The sequence below is a fragment of the Haliotis rufescens genome, unplaced genomic scaffold (genome assembly GCF_023055435.1).
Source record: "Haliotis rufescens isolate VD_foot unplaced genomic scaffold, xgHalRufe1.0.p SCAF_5, whole genome shotgun sequence".
Taxonomy (NCBI): Eukaryota; Metazoa; Mollusca; class Gastropoda; order Lepetellida; family Haliotidae; genus Haliotis; species Haliotis rufescens.
In genome coordinates, this window is record NW_025964223.1 from 22,982,850 (window position 1) to 23,006,172 (window position 23,323).

The 23,323-nt window shown below is 38.5% G+C and overlaps 1 protein-coding gene across 6 annotated transcripts in view; it reads left to right on the forward strand.

The window, feature by feature from the left end:
* The window catches only part of LOC124111740 (phosphatidylinositol phosphatase PTPRQ-like), a 247,471-nt gene that overhangs the window by 109,000 nt on the left and 115,148 nt on the right, over nucleotides 1-23,323 (forward strand). The window contains exons 1-2 of one of the 6 annotated variants that reach the window (XM_048384538.1): nucleotides 17,272-17,440; nucleotides 22,907-22,952. The exons of 3 other annotated variants lie outside the window; for them this stretch is intronic. In XM_048384538.1, the coding sequence (XP_048240495.1) occupies nucleotides 17,393-17,440; nucleotides 22,907-22,952 (94 nt within the window). In that variant the 5' untranslated portion in view covers nucleotides 17,272-17,392. Of the gene's footprint in view, nucleotides 1-17,271; nucleotides 17,441-22,906; nucleotides 22,953-23,323 lie in introns of those variants that run through there. 2 more of the 6 variants (XM_048384539.1, XM_048384542.1) reach the window with 2 other exon arrangements.

A 23,323-nucleotide genomic window follows, 5' to 3' on the forward strand; every position in this document is an offset into this window, starting at 1 on the left:
CGCCTGCAGAAGGCCCGCCCTGCTGGAATCGCACGGGTTAGAAACTGCAACTTACCTGCGAGTGATTGAATCTCGCAAACACGTACCTTGCCCTTACTTGATGATAGCAAGGTTTGTATTACCCGTACAATATCTGTGACTTTGTCGGCCGGTACTCTCACTTCCATGGCTACGGTGTAGATTATGAGGCCAAGAAATGTCAACAATGTTGTCGGGCCAACAGTTTTGTCTGCTGCAATAGGTACACCTAATTCCTGAAACAACGCAATTGCTGAATGCAACATGTAACCGCATTTGGCAACGGCAGGTTCACCGCCCAACAAGAAATCATCCAAGTAATGCATTGTATGCGATGAAAGTGTTTTCTTACTGATATACCATTGGAGAAAAGTACTGAATTTTTCAAATTACGAACATGAGATTGCACATCCAAAAGGTAAACATTTGTCAATAATATATTCCTCCAAAACACATTCCCAGTAAATGAAAATCCTCTGGTCGTACCGGGATGAGTCTGAACGCCGACTTTATGTCCAATTTAGCGAGCAGGGCTCCTTTTCCAAGTTTTTGAACCATCCGAATAGCTTCGTCAAATTTTGTATATGTAACAGAACAGAACTCTGTTGATTGATTGAAGAACCCTCTGGGTATGACAGGTGATGTATCAGCCTGTAGTGATCCTCCGGCAGCGTTGACTGCGGGGTTGTACTCCCAGTGTGTACAGGCACTTTCTTCTCTACCAGACCTATCGGCGAGACTATAAGGTCTGGAAATGGAGGTTTATTAAAGGGGCCAGAAATTCTACCAAGCATTATTTCTTTATCTAATTTGGTTCTTACCACATGCGGGAGCTGCATTGCGGACCGAAGTTTTTTTTGCAAATCTCGGCCCTGTGTGGCCCCCATACTGTAAACTGAAACCTTCAGAAAAACCAAGAATTAAGTACAAGGCAAGTTTTGGGTGAGAAAAAGAATAATGCTTGAGCCAAGTTATGATATTTCCAAACTTAATTGGAAGGTCTGCTAGCGTTCTTACCTGGCGTTGCATTGTTTCCTCTGCTGCCGCTTGCGTGGCTGTCTGCTGACTGTCTTGGACGAAAGGAACTGCATGTCCTGTAGCATGGCACCTTGAACACTTGTGAGGGAATACACAAGCCATCAGCATGCACCGAGACCGGTTGAAATCCCAACATACGAAGCTGTCCTGGTTGTCGTTGTTAGCTTTGTTGGGAAAAGCCTGACGGGGATTTACTTGCTTACCTGGTAGCATGAAACGCAGCCAGAGGTCCCCGTCCGTAACTCCCCAAGACCGGGTCGGGTCACGAGCCATTTTGTTGCGCAAATGGTAGTCATACAACGCCCAGGAGTCACCACCATACCTGATCGCCGATCCCCGGATAGTTTCAACATAGGACAGTAGCTGCTGTACCCGTTCAGGATGCTGGGTTACTTAAATTCCCATGAAGATGTGAAAAGCAGTCGTCCGTGCACTTACGCTGAGATATTTGGGTGCTTGTGATTGAAATGGTTTAAATATAACCTGCCCTGAACTGTCCGATACTAACCTTAACGGAATTTGGTCATCAAGCGGTTGGTTATCTGACGGCAACAGCGAACGGAAGTCAACATACTCACCATTTATTATCTTTCGTCGAAGGGCGTGAGACGTGAGACCCAACAGCGTCAGCTTGATATGCCAGCGGGTCGCGCGGTAGCTGCGCCAAAATTGCATTATGCGCTGAATGCAATGGGTTTGTGTCAAATTGAACAGGAGTGCTGTGTGAAAGCAAGGAACAAGGCGCTAAGGGATTTTGATGTTGATTGCTACCCGAATGAGAGGCTGCGAACTGTGATAAAACAGCTAACGCGCGCTGTTCCTCATTACTGTCTTACCAACTTGTGCGCAAGCGACGCTTTTCTTTTTGGTGGAATTGTACTCGTTTTGTGTAATGTTTATGTAGGTGTACTCGTTTATGTCGCGGTTACAAGATGGCGAAGTGAGTGTTTTTGAAATGACGTAATATATATGACGTCATAAATATGACGTCACTTGAGAAACAAACAAAGACGATAACAAGGAGAAGAATTTGTTAGGCAACAAGGCCACGTGTTATCGTTGTGGTTAATGCGTATCATAAAATGAAGGGTGATAATTATTACGGAGTCACCGAATGTATAATTCTATTATGATTATAACTTAGAGTGATTATGTAAACTTGAATGTGCTTGTGTATTAACAGATGAGTGTGCGCCTATGTGTCCATGTGGACGAAAGGGAATATATGATGTACATAGACTACTTGGATATGCCTGGAATTACATTAAGATTAGATCTATAAGTTAAGGTAGATTTATAAGGCAGGCCAATAACACCATTTAGCTAAATATTGCTAAATGACATTATTTTGGGGTGATGGGATAGCCTTGTGGTTAAAGGATTAGCTCGTCATACCAAATACAGGGCACGATTCCCTAAATATATGTAGGTACAAAGTGTGGAGACCATTTCCGCTATGAGCACCAGTAACACTTTTCTTGAACACAAAATAATAATGAGACATGTTCTTTTCACACCAAAATTTTACTCTTCCAATAAGTGTGTTCGAATTCTGTCCTTCAGGTTACAATTCTTCTGAAAGAGCCATCGGTGGTCTATTGAGCTCGTGGAGGTACAAGTTCAGCATCATAGCCAGTACATATAAAGGAGGTTCCCGTCCCATGGTCAGAGAAAGTTGCATCACCACCCAAGAATCTAGTAGGGGTTGTTATGCTCATATTGACACAATAAATTGACATAATCTTCTTGCAAATATGTTGAGTTACTCCTTGGTGTATCCGGATAGAGGCTTTTCTTAATGTCATTTAATACGTACATGCTAGTAATCCAATTTATGATTTCATAACATCACAACAGAACCTTGTGAAGTACAGCATTTGAGCGTTTCGTCGATTCCTGGCAACTTTACGGCTGTAAACCTCACCTGGGACTGTCCCAAGGAAAGAGAAAGGAACGGATTTATCAAGAATTACACCATACAGTATTACGGTCCGGTACGGTACCATTATGTTAACAAAATACAAACAACAACCCAAGCTGTATTCTCCACAGTCTTGTAAAATGTTTCTATCCGATGGTCAAGCAATTGGTTCAAACTGGCAAGAACTGAATTTGGCATTCGCCAAGGGATGGTACCAATTCAATCAAGATATGAAAATTAGTTTGTGCCAGTATACACGTACAAAGTACATATATTCATTCTGATTATTTGTTATGAACAAAAAATATTCATTCTTATCTTTTACTCATGACGATGAACAATGAATTGCCAGACTAAAGCGTTCTCACGATATATTTGGCTAAGATTCACACATGCAACGTCTTCCCCTGTACATGTGAATGGTATTATCTTTCAAATGCGAGTGCAGGTGTGGCTTTCAAGCGTATGTGTTATTCACGTAAGATATGAGGAAAACTCTCATATATTCCTTTCAGTACGATCCTGACAAGCTGAGTTTATTTATTTTATATTTTATTTGGCTTACCTTCAGTACGTATTGTTTATTCCAAACATTTCCGAAAATGGTCCAAAGAAAGACGGAGTACATCAAGCGATACGAAACAATTTCTAGTAAAGTTTGTCTTGGTGAAGGGAAGGAAAACTGTGTATTCAATGATGTATTAAGCTTCATTTTAGTATATCCCTTTGCGTGTGTTCTAATTCAGGTTAACGAGGATTCATGGGTCTAAAGTTATATTGTTTGTGTATAAACTAAGCTCCAAAAAACCTTAATCTGCCATAACAAAACTTCGTTGATCTTTAGGAAGCAGTAGCTATGGTTTATGGCCACTATGAACCTGAGGATCCGTGTAATGCTACACATACAGCCATATTACCAGTACGACCAGAACACAACTACACATTCAATGTACGTATTAAGTAATTGTCGCAGGGGTCTATTTATTGTTCGACAGAAAAGATGGGACAAAGGGATTAATTAACACCATGCTTTAAAAAGCACATATTTAGAGGCAATATTTCGGCTCATCGTTGTTTTCAGTATGTTTGTATCAAGTGTTGCATTGAGGTGTGGTGATAGGGCAGCATTGTAATGAAACAATAGATCTTATGACATCGTAGTTTTTAATTGTTAATATTTATTTGGAGCTAGAGCCACTTTTGTTTCACGATAATTTTAATCTCAACAAATTCAAATATATTAAATAGTTTCGTCCCAAACTTAATTAAACATCTGTTATGCTGAAATGTATTGCATTCGCAGAGTGGGAAGTGATATATCATCTATGCACATACACGAATTAGCAAAGGTAAACTTCCTGTAACGGCATGGTATGTACTATGTCCCCTTTTAGTCGGAAATGACATGATTCAAGGTCAATGAATAATAAGATGTTTATCTTCAAGTAGCTTGTTTACTTTATATTAATAAGATGTTTGAAGCAGTTCTTAGTAGGGCAACGTTCGCAAGGTGATTTTAACAGGCATTAAGCTAGGCAGGCTTTCAAAGTCAAATAGCCACCTTTGGACCTTGCAGATGATTTGTTTTGGTATTTTAGCCAGAACATGTTCCTTTGGAAAGGTTATCTCACTGGGTGAGAAACAAACCATAAACTTATCGACACACATTTATATATTCTGCGTCCATTTCGACTTTTGCACGCGTAAGACGTCATGGTAATTGATATCCGTATTAATGTTGACATGGTTGTTTGAAGCAACACTACTTCTATTTCTACTTTTTCATTCCAGCGTTCAATTTCACGAAGTAATGTTTGTTTTCTTTTGAAAAGGTTTCCGCTAATGCAATGTACACAGGCAAAACGAAACAGTCAAACGTGTTCCCTGCTCTTGCTGGTAGTAAGTATAGATGTTTTTAGCTGACAAATTTGGAGAGTCGCTTGCATATTCAATAACATCCTGAACATGAAATGACACCGCAGGGTTCAGGCGTGTACTGTATTCAATGTAATACGTAATTTATACAAGTAAATAATATATTGTCTCTATAATAGGAACCCTTTTAATCCTCGTGTAATATATTCAAATGAGTATTTACAAAATAATGATATAATACAATACGGATCATATTGAATAGCTTAGAAAATTAATACCTAATGCATTAATATTTCTGTATTTTTTCGTTCACAGAACCCCTGACAAAGACTTCGACAGAAATATCTATCAGCACAGCAGCTCAAAGCAAAGACGTTGCCACAGACACATCTTTTACTGTCTCGTTTGATTCAACAACACTTCTGGACGGTACTAATGGGAAAATTATTGAAGCTGGAATTCTTGTCATGAAGAAAAATGGTAAACTAAATAATCTATTAGGGATTGTTGCTTATGCGACGTTAAGATTTTATCTTATAACACCCCAAGTAAAGGCTTAACTTCAGTATGTGGTTGTGCTGTGCGTGTGCGTGTGCGTGTGCGTGTGCGTGTGCGTGAGATTGTGCGTGTGCGTGAGATTGTGCGTGTCCGTATTAGAAACACAAACAATACGTCAACCAATATTACGAAAGAAAACCCCCGAAAAAGGCCAAATTCAGAGAGTCGAGAACATTTATTGGCACTGCGTTTCGAGAATAACATAAAAAACGCTGTTGTTTAATTTCTTAACTTGTCAAATGGCAATACATAGAATACTACATGAGACGCAAAACGGAGAAATACCGATAATTTGATGTTTTGAATGGATGCCTCAAGACCCTGCTAAAGGCATAATATCACGATGGCATAATCATCATGGAGAACTAGTTATTTACATGGCTATCTCTTTTGCAGTTATATGTAAGTGAACACATTAATTCACAACCAGTTTGAATGACGCACATTTACATTAATGTTCAAACTAATTTTTCCGTGCATACAGAAAAATCATCAAAGCGTCCAGAAAATATGACGGATTGGGACACATGGAAAAACTGGTATAAGTGGAAGAATAGTGGGTATAAGGGTTCTTACCGCCCCACCCCAGAACACTACCTGATTCATATTAGGAAAAGGAGGAGTGCTTCTACAGGTAACATAGGTATATATGTATATATATATACAATTACGAAAAGAAAAATGTCAAATACTAATTACTATTATTAAAGATAATAACAAACATTTAATACTACATTAAATTGTACATAGCTCTATCCTTTAACCATAGTAGAACTTATTAGAAACTGATTCGTATCGCTCAATGTCTATTTCCTTTCCTGAGACCATTTTCAAATGCCGAGTATAAAACCTGCATTGACTTCTGATTTCAGGGAAGGATTTTATTTCTTACTCGGTTGGTGTGGATGCCAATTGCGACAGTGAAAAAGACCGATACTGCAATGGACCTCTGGAACAAGATACCATATATAAGTAAGCATCATTTGTTCATCGATTGTTCTATATGATGCCATACAAACATGATGACCAGTCGAGTGTTCTAAGCATTTGATAACACGTTATGTCCGAGCTTTGCCGACGATTATCCAGACTGAGTGGGAGCTGTTTACGCCCGCTTCTGTTATGCAAGCAATAGCAAAACGATGCTACCAATAATGTGTTTCACACAATGTACCCTCGACAAAAAGGGAATAAAAGGACCGTCTTCGGCGTTGCGAGGCATCTATATCATGCAAGGTCACACAAATATACAATTCGTTCTACGGCTTCTCCTCATTCCCCCCCAAATTATGAAAACATCTTATTTCTAATAATATGTGACAAGTTATGAATACACAATGCCATTCAAAAAGTGATCTAATGTAACAAATGTTAAATTTGGGATTACACTTTATTAGTTAAGCGTAGATTCTCGTACTATCTTTGGATGTGTCCCATCTGGGATTCGAACACACACCGCCAATGTGAGGCACCTTTAGCTTATCGCCAGCACACAAAGTTAGCGAGCTGACCAACTCTGCCATCGAGGCTTCCACAAAAATGAAAGTTCGACAATCGGTAGTCTAGATCACGTACTTTGTGTACCCCTTTCTAAGAAAGTGTACATGTTATCCCAAATATAACATTTGTTACATTTCAACACTTTCTAGATGGCATTGTGTGTTCATAGCTTTAGGCCACGGGAGCCGTGCCAATTTATACTTGTCAGAGGAGTACACAGAGTGATATTCTGGAAACGAAAGTTGCTTCCGAAAAAAATTGAAAAGATGAATTTGTTTTCGGGAATTACACACTAAATATGAATGCTTCTGGTTGTTTGCGTGGATCTAAAATATTTTAACAACTCGAGGTGCACGTGGGTTGGAGACGTTTGTTTGCGGTACATACAAGTTTTACATTCACAAGAGTGAGTGAGTGAGTGAGTGAGTTGGGTTTAACGCCGCTTTTAACAGTATTCCAGTTATATCGCGGCGTGTCAGCTTAATGTTGGAGGAAAGCCCGAAGTGATGCAGGTCTCAGACGTTTACCACTTCGGTGAAACCCACGAGCACGGGTATGGTGCTGACAAACCTAGAAACATAATCGGGGCGAACCGGGATTCGAACCCACAATCATAGGTTTCTTGCGTGCCCAAGGGACGCAACTCTGCACAGCGAATCGCGGCGCCTTAGACGACAGGGCCACCCGTGCCCCCATTCACAAGAAGCACTGTATGCCAGTTGAGCACAAATAATGCCAATGGTTGATGGGTTGATGCCCCTGTGCACCTACATATATCAGGCTAAGTGTGAGATATTCCCGTTTTTCGTCTAAGGACCAAAACTTATATAGCCAGGGCCACATGACACAGATTAAGTCATAAGTATAAACAGTAGTTAATGAGAAGTGACATAGTTACCACAGTAAATGTACAATGGAATGGTGATGATGATTAATAATGGGGATTGGCAACTTATTAAAATAGCAGTGGCATGATTGTAGAAATACATATCACGACTACATGGTAAATAGTCTTTGCATTAAATGTTCATTCAGACAAACCTCTTTTTAATAATTCTTTGCCTCCTCCTTTCAGAGAATTGTTTTGGTGTGTTTTGAAGGGCAGTCTCAAGCAAAAAACTATATATCCAAACGAATAGGCCCCTAAGACGATTTTAATTACAGTTTTTCTTCCAGGGTTGTTGCTGTGGCATGTACCATTGCTGGCTGTACATCTACAGAACCCTTCGGTAACTTCAGAACAGAACGTATGTTATTGATGCATGATTTATATGAAATATACGTGTATAATAAGAAAAGAAAAGAAATGAATCCTTAAAAATCTGTGTAATACACCGTTAACTTTATGTTTTCTTTCTGACAAACTTCACTTTTCAGTAGATTTAGAGATTAAGTATAAGAGTACATGATTTGCCCTCATACTTAATTTCTTTAATCAGTTTTCACTATCTCCATCGAAAAAATAAAAACGAATTGTTTAAAGAAACACTCAACTTGGTATAAGCGAATGTTGACATGATTATGTCAAATAACACCCACACATCGGTGGCACTGCCACAAACACTTGCAAAGGTTATGTGATTGTTCATATGGAAAACCACCATGGTGACATATGGCACAAATCAAAATAGGGAATTGCGCTGGATGTCAAACTTAGAAAGGTCTTTGTATCTCAGATGTCATTCTTCATCTTGTTACATTGATTAAAATATGAAACAGATGAGACGGCTTCATCGGTCTCCCCTATTTCTAGTTCTGTTAGGCATATAAGCAGTTTGACTATCAATGAACAATATCAGATCATTGATATACTTGAAGCTTAAGCTAAATTCATATACATTATTACAGATCACAAAGAAGGAAAGCACAATCGGTGACCATTGGGATGCCTGCTTCTTGTCCCTAAGTCCAACATTTCACATATTCATTTCATTTTTTTCAGAACATTTTCATTTTTAACAAATTGTCCTGAAACTTTGAAGCTAGTGATGTAAATAGATATATGGACAGCGCCCTTAGTGACGAATGTACAGGGATAAAGGAATGAATTCAGATCTTGTCACGAGACTGCACAAATGTTAGCAACGCTTTTTGAGGTTTGGGGAATCCAGATGGTAATTAATTCCACGTGTCTCAAATACTTTCTGTGAATAGAAGGAAAGCCCTTCCTTGATCAGGAGGAGAAATTATGGATGTCAACTTCTTTATTATGAGGAACACAACGTTTCGGAGTATATGCATTCTCTTCCTTATGTGTATCACTTCTTAATGCCTTTTAAAGACTCCTTCCTTGATGGTACTACGTTTAGTCAGGTGAACAATTGATTTTCCTATGTATGTGTTTGTGACAGATGCTGACGGTGGGGCAGGATATGCTCACCTTTTCGCGAACACCTGGTATAATCATTATTTGATAGTGATTCATAAACATGATCGTAGCATAGTCGGATCGTTAAATCGACTTCTTATGATTCTTATTGGGAAAGGGTTCTGAAGCCTTTTTTTGGAGACAGGGATTTGGTGGTACATTTGCTGGAATCAGCAATACATATATCTTTGTTCAGATTTCCCCCTCTTGTTTTGATGATTAATGTGTATTTTAACGTCGCGATATTTATATATTCCTGACATATAAATTGGTACATGTAACACCTCAGCCTCGGAAGGATATACTTATGAGAATATCACTTTCTTTCTTTCTCATTCACTTTTGTATAGAACTGCTGGCTGACAAAAATGTCACACCATGGATCGCCTTTGGGGTGACCACCGCTATCCTGCTTTCTGTCATCATAATCCTTGTCATATATTTGTGAGTATTATACCCTGCTTAGATAATATTATTCTCAATATATAGTTATAAAATTAAATTCCATGTATCGAGTGAAACATGATATTGCACGAGACACATGGCGTTTCCTATTTATAACATATCTTTTGTGTAATTGTCAACCGGAAAATTACATTATTTAATTACAAATATAAAACGTGAAAATCTCAATCCCCCTTGTATTTGCAAAATGTTAAAAATATAAACAATCTCGATTTACGAGTTAAGTGAGATATTTACAGTTTATATAGAAACATTTTCATGAAAAAAAACGAACGGTAAGAGCAGACTCCATAAATTACTTATTGTCATTATTTTGCCTTGTCGAAAATGTTATGTTAACTGCAGTGGAATATCATGTGTTATGACCTTTTCCCAACTTCATAAAACCCACTCTATCAAGCTGAAGCATACATGTATGATAAACCTTCTATTCTAAATTGCTTTTTACGATGTGAAATATCGTATGGTTTATGTAATAAATAACTAACTAGAACACTAGAACGCATTTCAGAATCTCGTTTGAGCAAATATGATTCTTTCATGTCGGCCATGTCCCTTTTGTCCTTCACTTCTGTTGTATCTGAACTTTCAGTAAGGTTGTTCAGCCAGCAAAGACATTGAGATCACGAGGAGAAAGCCATGCATTGAATTTGACGGTTCGAGGTAAAGACGGTACAGGGCACAGAGAAGACACTCCCTACGATGAAGTAGCATGTGGATCTACCAGTGATAACCCGAATGCATTGGCGAATAATTATTATGAGAACGTAGATATCAGAAAACAAGAGACGTATGAATCGTTGAATACTCAAATAAATAATCACGACAAGCATTTGTACGACACTGTGCAGGCACGCTTGTGAAGAGAAATACAAACATACAAACATGTACACGTGCTTCAATAACAATGCATATATATTGCGTCTATGATTAAAGACACTTATTACTGGAACTGGAACCATATTCTCTACGTCATTTAACATGTTTGACTAACATGTTTGTCTGTACACCAGTCCACTCCTTTATTAATCACATGTAGTGTGTTGCTTTCAAAGGTAATGAAATGTATAGCAGATGTAACTGCGATTATTCATTTAAGTTGATACGTGTTGCCAATATTGTAGAGATATGACATTCTGTAATTGTTTTAAGCAAACTATTTCTTTTGGGCTTAACAGAATATACAATTATAATGTAAAGAAGAGGTGAAAAATTTCACACAAGTTTAAGTCGTTAATTCTTGTCGTCAATAATGGAGTAACTAATTTGCATTTCAGCAAAGCATAAACACTGGTGACGCTGTAGATGTCTGAAGTCTTTGCCACTGATTTCTTTTATTCGAATGTTAACATATATTATTACCAGTCAATGGAAAGGTTTTCACCAAAATATTAAACCAGAGACTCCAAAATTGGTCTCATGAAAATAGTGTTATTTACATAAATCAAGCTGGATTCAGGAAAGGTTATTCGACATGTTTTCTCTTTATGGGATGATACATCTTTAAATCAACAGGTGGGAGAATTATGTTTTCTCCATAGACTTCTCAAAAGCCTTTGACTGCGTAAATCACACTTTACGTTGCCATCGACTTATTAGCTGTTGAATACATGAAAATATTTTAACTGTTGTAAGAAATATGTATTCAAAACTACAGACTTGTGTACGGACAGATCAAGGTTTCACAGACTTTTGTCAGTGCTGGGTTGGTACTCGCCAAGGATGTTTGGTAAGCCCACTGTTATTTCGCAGGCAAACTGCGTTAGCAACTTCTGTGAAAAAATGGGTATGAACCTAGATATACAAAATCTAAGATTTTTGTATTCCGAAATGGCGGATATCTGTGTATGTATGAAAAATGGTGTTACAGGGCGAGATAAATACATAGTGTTTATTCCTAATACAGGATATTTACCATCCCCAAACACAGAAGCGTGATAACCTCTTTATCATATAATGTCATTCTTTAATTCTGTGCTTTAAAATCGCTTTCCCTGTCTCACAAACATTACCGAAACATTGGGAGTTTTCCTGGAATGCGCGCATTAATATTTATTACGTCACAGGGTAAGTGATGTGTCAGTCGGACAGTGACAGTAGCCAATATAGTTCAAACTGAAATCTGTTTCTTATACAGTGGCGAAGCAACATATACGCAAAACAACAGTTGTTTTTAATTGCCTTTCGCGGCAATCCATCGGTCTGTCCGCTAGAGTAACTGCCCTTTGTCAAAGGGAAGCTAATCTAACCCTAGTCTATGAGATGTCACGGCTACGGTCAGACGTTGTTGACACCCGGTCTACCCTGTCATAATGTTAAGAAGTGTAGTCAGATGTACATACAGCGACAAAACGAAAGAAGGTAACAATTCAAACATATTTCGGCCAAATCAAACTATTTAAATTTGTGGAGAAGGTTTCAAGCCGCAGAGGTCTACAAGCACAGATATGGCTACTGATCCCGCTTGGCTAGGCCTCATGCCCTCGCAAAATTGTTTCGAAATTTATATCTCCAAAGTTACAAAAACTTATAAAATGCCTTAGCTACGTCACAGTTAGACACTGATTTTCAGTATATAAGACTGCTCTTTTGATAATGATAGCAATTATCCCTGTAGTTTATCCAGATTCCCGATGGTTAATTCTGACTCGATCGCCGAATGACGAGGGCGACGCCATGTTTGTTTATAAACAGTGAAAGTAGTCCCTACTTGACCTTTGATATTTGCATCTCTATCCGCATATGACCCCAACGGATATAGTTTTTATCCGTTGGCTTTATCCTGCCGAGAAACCTACCCATTATATGATAAATGAAAATATTATAACTGTTGTAAGAAATATGTATTCAAAACTACAGACTTGTACGGCCAGATCAAGGTTTCACAGACTTTTGTCAGTGCTGGGTTGGTACTCGCCAAGGATGTATGGTAAGCCCACTGTTATTTCGCAGGCAAACTGCGTTAGCAACTTCTGTTAAAAAATGGGTATGAACCTAGATATACAAAATCTAAGATTTTTGTATTCCGAAATGGCGGATATCTGTGTATGTATGAAAAATGGTGTTACAGGGCCTCTCAGATCGAAACCGTCCCCTTTATAATTTATCTTGGTCTTTATTTTACACATAACCTAGTTTAGACGAGATCGAAACAGATGTTGGCAAAGCAGGTGGAGTAAGTATATATATGCATTCAATGTGTTGTGACTTACCAATTACGACTGCACTAAAGATTTGCGATAGCATGGTTCTGCCCATCCTTACATACGGCTCCGAACTTTTGGGATACAAAGTTGTGGATCAAATTGAGAAAGTTCAGACTTAGAATGTAAGTGCTTGTAATGATGCTGTTCTTGGAGAAAGTAGTCGACCTTCATTATTTCTCACCTATGTAACATAGTGTGTAAAATATCGGGCTTACCTAGTCATTATGAATAATGGCCGATTACCGAAGCAAACGTATCTGATGCTGTATTGATAAAATATAACATATCTTATTCCAGTTTGGCTTTGATGCCTGGATGATGCCATATGTTGGAAATGTATATCTTTTTATATCTCAGTTTAAACAACGTGTATCCGATTACAACATGCCAATGCAAACCTTGGCATTCATCAATATCAATTACATATAAATCCAGTGGAAAATGAATACCATTTTGCACTTGTATGTCCCGCTTTTAATGATTTAAGAAATCGATACATTGATCCTAAATACTTTATATCCGTCACTGGAATCCTTTGTTCGCCTGATGCCTTCTGAACATAAACCTACTATTGTACAGTTATCAAAATTCATATTGAATGCAATAAAAATTGTATAAATAACTTTATCAGTAATTGTATTCCTGTAATGTTTGGTTCTATGGGCCTGTGGCCTCTTACTTGAATTAAAACTTTAAGATGTTACTTACTTATATATATTATTCTTTATATATAGTGAATAAAAAGACCCCAAGGGATCATAAATATTGTTTGGGTATTTTTATGAAATATAAAAAAGAAAATGCCGGAAATATTCATGATCCCTTACCTTTTTTGTTCATTATATTGAATGTGATCCTTGTTGTTATTTCATATGTCTGTAAGTTTACTCCGACCGGAAGTGAAACATACCGCCTAGCAATATATCCCGTTGACCGGATCCCTTACCCAAAAACATGCAAAGCTATATACTACTCACCTGTGGACATCATTATCCTGAAAATAAATGGTAACAATAGTGGTTGTAAATATCGCTTACCCCCCTTCCTGTGTTATGCATAATTCCCAGTTCTCCAATACGTAAAAGGTAAAAATATATAATTATTTAATAGATACCTCCCTATGGTAAATATCATGATCAACGTCGTGGGGTACTATGACATTCTATCCACCAAGTCAGAAAACCTGAACAGCCGATTCAATGTAGTTGCCTCTCAAATTGAATCAAACAAAAGACTGCGCGGGATCGCTTCTAATCTTCACATAATGATCAACTTGGATAGATGTGTAGAAAACGCAACAGCTTATTGACAAAAATGGGGACAATAGGGGTAAATCTCCGACGAACAGACAGATGTTTTCAGCCTACAACTGTCCTGCTGCTGAAGGTACTATCGATGCGACCGTGTGCTATCCTTTTGAGAAAGGATGAAGGTAACCCATTATGCCTGTCAGAAGGGGATATCTTTTAAATATCATAAACAAAGTGTCATCTTCTGCGATTTTACCAAGGGCAAGTCATACCATAAAATGATTTTAATCCGTCTACATAGGTTGACTTTGGTGACTGCAAGGGAATGTGCACATTGATAGTTCAGTATGTCGAGTTTGTTTGGCAATGACTCCACTACATGTAGAGTTCTATATACTTCAACTCACATTAAATATTATTGTAATATCGATTATCACGAATGACGAATAATATGACCAGTGAACACGGAATACAACCGTTCTGCTCCACATGTCAGGAACTAAGGGTAATGGACCACCAAGTGCCCCCGGAGTATCTAGATTAAAAAGTGACGTGAGATGCGGTTTATGAACGCGTCCAAGTTTATTGCCCTTACAAAGCAACGTGCATTGGTGTGTGGCTGCTTTCTTCCGGATTTAAGCCAGTTTTACAGTCCGAGTTCACTGAGATGACATGCCTCAGTTTAACATGGATATTGCACTCAGATATTATACCGATCACTCCTTAGTGCTTTTTTCCGTAATGCCGAGCACCAGGCAGGGTAACAATACGTACCATCATATAATGTCTTTTGTTTGACGCACCCATGGTTGTTGAACCACTAACCGCTGTTCAACAACACCACGGAGAGGGTCTTGAGCTCTTTACCATTCGAGTTCGGGAGCTCTTAAACAACCAATGATTGTTGTTTGTTTGTTTGTTTAACGCCGCACTCAGCACTATTCCAGCTATATGACGGCGGTCTGTAAATAATCGAGTCTGGACTAGACAATCCAGTGATTGACAGTATGAGCATCGCTCCACGCAATTGAGATACGATGACATATCAGTTCAAACATCTAATGATTTGAATTGTCTGGTAACATTTGAATAAATCTTATATCAGTATTGCAGAAGCATACGTGCATAACAATTCGTTATGAATTGAATACACATATTTTCAATTTGCAACTGCCACATGCTCGCATCATTTGAGTCACCAGAACCATTCGCATTATGTGCCAAATTCGTTATTTAATTGAAGAATACAAATAAGAACAGTTGTTGGTGAAGTAAAGTTGACGGAGTTGATAACTTGTGTAAAGATATGCTTTGACCTTCAGTGCATGTCACTTGTGCAGTGTTTGTGTTATCTGAATTATCGAGCTTATCACAATCTTCTGTTAGCCGGGGACGTCTCTGGGCTGTAATATCTTGTCAACTTCACAAAGAGGAAGTAGTTTACAACAAACGCCTACTGATTCTTACATGCAGTTGTGTGTGGTCATGTAAGCAACTAGCACCTCTCATAGGATGTACATTGCCTCCAAAATAAGTCTGGGATCAAAACTATGTTTTCTCCTGCTATTCCTGGTGGCCTGTGAGATAGGGTGTTTCACGCATGCTATCTCCACGTCCTAGTTCAAAGTTGTAAATCTAGCAACATGATACGTGATCTTTCTCGATATCAACATTTCTCGCCGACTGCTGGTACCCAATCACAACACAAAACACCTACTGTCACTTTGCTGGTTTCAATATAATCCGAAACTATGTAGCATAAATTGCAAATATTGTCACGGATGAAAACTAATGATTTGAGAGCTGTATTGACAATGTGGTTTGATAACGAGTCAGTCAAATATGTCCTTATCAAACGAGTCAAATGTTTGATGCACATAAGACTTCCTATTCGTGTTGTATTTACGACTGCTGTTCTAAACAACAATCACTGGCTCACTCACGTGGTATATTCTTGTTTATTAGCAAGGGTTGTCAGGGGAAAAGCGTTCCATGTGGTTTCTGGGTCAGAATACATCCCCAGTACCTCATGTCTTGCCAGATTGCTAATGGTAACAGTCACTGGTTTCCCTAGTTTAGATTCGATTATGTACAGACCGCCTCAGCCGAATGTCGTTGGACAGCATTCCACCAGTCACTCTGAAAGTTTCAGTAGTTTCCAGGCTTAACTTTCAAATCAGTTAACATTAAAAGTACCAATATATATTCTTTCACTTAATTATAAAATTACTATGCACCCGACAACTACTTTTGTAAAGAATTCTGTTTCAAATCCTTTGGCATTGCTGAAATAGGCATTATCATGCTTGTATACATTTTCATTTATCAATATATAATACTCGATTTTGATTGGTCAGTCAGAGGTTATCAAATCACAATAAACCCTATTAAAGAGCGGAAGCTAATATTTATAAAATAGTACAGTAACTTCTTTTCAGTCATTTTCGACAGTCATTGTATATGTACAATTAGTGAGTGAGTGAGTGAGTGAGTGAGTGAGTTGGGTTTAATGCCGCTTTTAACAGTATTCCAGTTATATCACGACGTGTCAGCTTAATGTCGGAGGAAAGCCCGAAGTGACGCATGTCTCAGACGTTTACCACTTCTGTGAAAACCACTAGCATGGGTATGGTGCTGACAAACCTAGAAACATTATCGGGGCGAACCGGGATTCGGTCCAGGGAGAGGCAATGGTGATACACCAGCTCGGTACATTGATCAAGTCTTGAGACCACACCCCATACCTCATTTGGCACATCGCTGCAACCACGAGTTTCAGCATGACAACACCCGTACCCACACTGTGAGAGCAACAAGAGATTTCCTCCAGCAGAATGGCATCAGAACCATGCAGTGGCCTGCCCTCAATCCCGATTTACATCCCACTGAGCACCTGTTGGACGAGATTCAAAGACGACTGAATGACGTCCGACCAAGCCCGACAACTGCAGTTTAGCTTTTAACCTCCAATGTTTCAGTGCATGTCACGTGTGCAGTGTGTGTGTGTGCTATCTAAGTTATCGAGCTTATCACAAACTTTTGTCAGCTGGGAGCGTCACTGGGCTGTAATATCTTGTCAACTTCACAATGAGGAAGTAAATTGCTACAAACGCCCACTGATTCTTATATGCAGCAGTGTGATCATGGAAGCAGCTAGCACCTCTCATCGGATGTACATGTCATCGTATCCAAAATGAATCTTGGATTAAGATTCCTCCCGGTCCTCTTGTTGGCCTGTACGGTAGGTGTTAAACATGTTATCTCCACTTTCAGTGTTGTAAACCAATCAACGTGATACATGAGCTTTTTCTCGATAAATAAACTTCTCTCCGAGAGCTATTTACAAATCACCACTGCCCTGTTTGCAGGCTTGAATATAAATCCCATACTTAAGTATGTTCCCAAATGTGCAAATATTATCACGGATGACAACTAATGTTCTGACACCTGTATTGACAACCAATCAAGTTTAACAACGAGTCACGTCTGTCCTTATGAAGGTTAGGTGTACATATCACTTGTTGTACGTATTGTACTGTTATTTCTAAGACTGATCAACGATCACTCAATCACTATGAAGGTTGTTTATACATATAATAAGTTTGTATTCATTAAAGGTTCAATAGGAAGGTGAAAAGCCTTATGAATATCGGACAGGTAATCAACCAACAACCCTTCAGAAACAGTACAGCGGCTCTGTTGTTAACTGTATATGCTACATGGGTTATTATGCGACAGAAACAAGTTTGACAATAGATAAGGTATATCCTCAACTCAAAACCATAAACTACAGGTATGAATGTGTGAGGTGAGGTGAGGTGAGGTGAGGTGAGGTGAGGTGAAATGGGGTTTGACCTCGCGTTCAAGATTACTGCACTTATAAAGTGACGTGCATGCACGTATGTGTGTGTGTGTGTGTGTGTGTGTGTGTGTGTGTGTGTGTGTGTGTGTGTTTGTGTGTGTGTGTGTTGCTACTTGTGCTAGCTGGAGGAATGCCGGATTTATAGTGTTAGCCCGCTAATACCACACTGACTCTTAGCCGACCAGTCCTTGTTTTATCCTCCCAATGCCAAACGCCAGGCCGGGCATCAGCAGGTTTCATTTTTTACGTAGTTTGGTATGACACGGCCGGGGATCGAACTAGCGAACTTCCGCTCTCCGGGCAGACGCTATATCCACCAGTGATCGAGTGATTGTGGTTTAACGTTACATCCAGCAGTATTTTAGAAGTATGACGGTGTGTCAACTTATTTTGAAGAAACGTCCAAAGTGATGCAGAACGTATCTGTCCAAATGAGGTCAAAACCACTGGCACAGATATGGGGCTGACAACCAAAGAATGCTAATCAGGCCGGATTTTGGTTCGAGCTCACTTCTTGCTAAGTTGAGGGACGCAATACTACACGGCGAACTGTGACCCCAGACGATTGGGCCACCTCTGTCCCCACACAACAAGAGCGGGAGATAGGAAGGAGACAGACTACATTCGATTGTAGGGTCTTTAGTTGAGCCATTGTGTACATTTGTGCTGATACATTCTGAACTTAATAGTTTCTGCTTTATCAGAGTTGACCTATCCATACGGTTCATAACGCGAAACTAGTTTATATATGTGTTATATATACTTAACAAATGACATGCCCATACATGTACACTGGTCATCATGCTTTAGAATGTTGACATGCAAGACATGTGTTTAAATCTCAAAAGGAATGCACATTTGCCGTTTTCTATTTAAACACGTTTAGTGTACATACACATGACATGAGACATCGTCTCACAGTCTAAACACCACATACACACAAACTTATCCACAATCTAAACATGTTTACAACAAAATTAATGTCATTTACTATAACGTTAAATATTGACAGAATGTATAATATATTTTGAACAAATATGATTAACAAACATTATGCATACAAAAGAATTAGATCACAGTTGAGTCCACATCACAACTTTATAATATTCAACTTATATATAGAAGCTGAAAAATGAATGAGAAAAGTACAGGTGAAGAGGTTTTTCTTTATTAAAAACGGAATTGCTTTTTCTTACAACCATCAGCCACAAACACAGTGTGATGCAAGTCTTAGATCTTCACTGATTGATGAAATCCACGAGCATAGGTATGTTGCTGATTTTAGGAACATCACCAAGTTCAGATTGTTTACATATAATATTTATAAACAATGACCAATGTCATCTCAATTTATTACTTCGAAATACGTTTGCTCATCTGTTGTCTGTTAGACGATGGTTAGGCGCCGACTTGTTATAGTACGATCACGAGCCTAGATGCCCAGATATATGTCGATTCTGTTATATCCTGTATTGTCCTGGAATTGATTTGATTAAATGTTATTATTATTTCATCTCCACAAACAAGGCTGCAAAAGCGATATAACTTACTTTACTTATTGTCGGCATAACATATATTTTGTTGATCAAATGCAAGGCAAATCGCACGCACACACACACACACACACACACACACGCACGCAAGCACGCACGCACGCACGCACGCACGCACGCACACGCACACACACACACACACACACACACACACAGGCCTAGGGTGTTATTATTATGCACAATGTTTTGTTAGATACCCAAGAGCCAGAGCGACAAAAGGTGGTGTCTCGCTTTCCCTTCAGTCAATTTTTGGATGTATTGTGATATTTAAGGGAACATCGTCATTTCAGCTTTATGAATGAAATGACCATCTTTGTTGCACGAGTCATTGAACGCGGATAGTAATCTTGCTGAAACTTTGCACATTGCACAAGTAAAACATGTTGGTGACACATCCTGGTTCATTGATTGGGTACAGCGAAGGAAATTGGCTTTAAAAGAGTGTATGACAGAAAATGAAAAATTGCACCAATCACAGAATGCAGTTGCCCCAGACTTTGGAAAATATAGAAATATGATATCCCGACTTATGGAACGATATCGGCAAACGGATGGGGTTAAGATTAGCGCGGGTAGATGAAGGTCGAAGAAGATTCCTTAAAAGCTTCCATGCAGAATCGATATTGCTTTGAGGAACAAATTCATGTCTGAACCAGACCCGAGAGTTAACTGGATGCTCACTGGACATGCACCATATATCTTTATTTTGAAGATTGAATTCCACAACGTCATTTCATCACACTTCACTTCAATCATTGTTCCTTGTATATCTAATATACTTTGTATAGTAATATAAACGGATACATGTCTAACCATATTTAGCTACTAAACACTTCATAAACATGTTTAGACTTAACGCGTCAAAATTATAGGACAAGAAACGCGCTTAGGTTTGTGTTGACGACCTTTTACATCCAATGGAATCTGTTTCGGTGGATTGTACGGTGGATGTTCTCTGGGGTTGAGGTTATATATTCACTTGATCGAAATGTCTGCTGGTGGACTGAAGTTTCTTCAGAACCTCAATATCATTTACCAATTAGGTTGTATGTAGAGTCAACTACGCAAAAAAGGTTTGGGCCGAGAAATTATAAAACAGCCCCCACTGTGTTGCAAAACGAACATATTTCTTAAACGCTTTAGTTTTCTTATACACACCAGACGTAATTCAAAATTAACATCGATTAAAATCAGTATGTACGCTATCGTGTCACTGGATTTTCAGACCCGTGAAGATCCGGGGTAGAATAGGTCTTCAGCAACCCATGCTTGCCATAAAAGGCGACTATGCTTGTCGTAAGAGGCGACTAACGGGATCGGCTGGTCAGGCTCGCTATCTTGGTTGATGAATGTCATCGTATCCCAAATGCGTGGATCGATGCTCATGATATCAATCACTGGATTGTCTGGTCCAGACTCGATTATTTTACAGACAGTCGTCATATAGCTGGAATATTGGTGAGTGCGGCGTTAAACAGCAAACCAACCAACAAACCAACCCCTGGATTTCCATGTCCATCGATTATTTGTTTGTCTGGTTTGTTCACAGTAATAAGTGATAATAAAACACTTAGTTTTTTATGCAAATCGGTAGGGCATGACCTGTTTACCCTTTCAGCGACAACCCGATGTCATCGCTGATTTTATGTGATCCATTCATATGAGTTTAACTATCATTTTGCCTTTTTCACCAAATTGAATCGGCATGTAATCGAGACTGGATATTCTCTGGCGTTGACGCTTTATTTTTACAGTGTAGCTTGAGATGTACCTGTCCTGTTCTACAACGTAGATTTCCTTGATTGATGTTGATGTCTCAATTTGATGCATTGCCATTGATAAATGTCATGCATCGATAGTTCGATCAGTTCTAACACACCTGCATGTATGTGTTCATTCTAGTTAAGGCATCACTGGTTAGTCTTTGAAGCATGATTATGATGCAGCCAAACAATCAGTCAATACCTTTTGAGAATGAAGGACATAGGCACACATACAAAAAACAATTTAAAAGAAAATAATAATTATGGTAACATAATTTTAAAAATTCTTTATAAAATATTTTCTTCTCATGATTGATACACAAGCTTACTGATTTGATTCGTTCTGGATACCTTGGATATATCGGGTACATTCCCTCTGAACTACAGCATTAGGTGATTGTGGTGCAATTTGTAATAAGTTTTGTAAGCCAGTAGGTCAATCTCCTTTCAATTCTATTGTTTCCCCAAATTTCAGATGCATATAAAAGAATCGGACTCATCAGATAGTCAAATAATTTAAAGAATACTTCAGGGGAAGTAATGCCTAGCTTCTAGTAGTTGTAAGTAACTCAAATAAAGCTTTACATAAACTAAACTAAATATATATATATATATATATATATATATATATATATATATATATATATATATATATATATATATATATATATATATATATATATATATATGCAAGAGAACAAGTGCAAGAGAAAATCCTTGATCATAATGTGTGAGAATAATGCGTGTTGGCAGGTGTGAAAGGACCTTTTTAAAACTCCTTTTCCAAAATACTTTGGGAAACGCTCAATGTTAATGTCAACCTTACTGCTTCCAGGTTTTTATACAGAGGCTCACTACAGTTATATGTGACAATTGGGTTTAACAATGTTGTGATCGGTTATGTATGTATCACGGCGTGTCAGTGTACAGCGGGGTGACTGTCCAAAGGGATGCAATATAAGCGTTGTCACTTTCGTTATACACACTGTACAGATGCCAAACTGCTGATACCACGTTTTACTTTGTGAAACCCAAATGACAAGGACGGCGCCCTGGACAACCCTTAGGATCAGATCCCGGGCGTAAAAGGGGTTGAACCCAATAACAGCGAACCCCACCAACAAGCAGCTTGGACAAATGGTGCTACACAAACGATGTATTCATTTTGTATATTTGAAGATAGAAATGGCTTGTATTTGCCAAAGTGTATGACAATCGTTTGAGTATCTCTTTAAGGACTGTGAACATCAATTTTTTAAACAGACACATATCGTGTCCTGAAAGTAAGGTTGTTCCAACTCCAAAAATACAACTTATGAGTAAGAGCGATTTGAAATTTGTAATGATAGTATTTAATACTTACACAATCAAAACATGAAACGTCCAAACCTGGTCAGTCTGTAGGTCAAGTGGAATGAAATGTCATACAGGTTGGGTCATATATTAAACGTCAATAATTACAAAACAAATAAATATATATTTGGATCTAAACCACAGACTGGATTTCATTGGCTTTCTTTTGATTTCAGATACAAACATTCAGCGATGGAAAGAATCATGTTACACCTGCTGGAAGTATGTTAAACCTCTCCTGATGAATACTGTTTTTAAGCGAGACTTCTGTTTATTTTTGCTCAACCCCGCATTCAACAATGTGTCACCTTAGTATGTGAGGACTGTTAAAGTTATGCAAGTCTTAGACCTTCACAAATTAGTGAAATCCACGAGCTTAGGTGTGTTGCTGATCTTAGGGCCATCACTAGGTTCAGATTGTTTACATTATAATATTCTTTAACAATACTGGCCTACCTGGTACAATGTAATACGAAAATGACATGACAGATGTCATCTCAATCAATTACTTCGAAATACGTTTGCTCAATTGTTGTCTGTTAGACGATGGTAGATGTATGAATAACGAGCGTACAATGTTGATACTTTCCAAG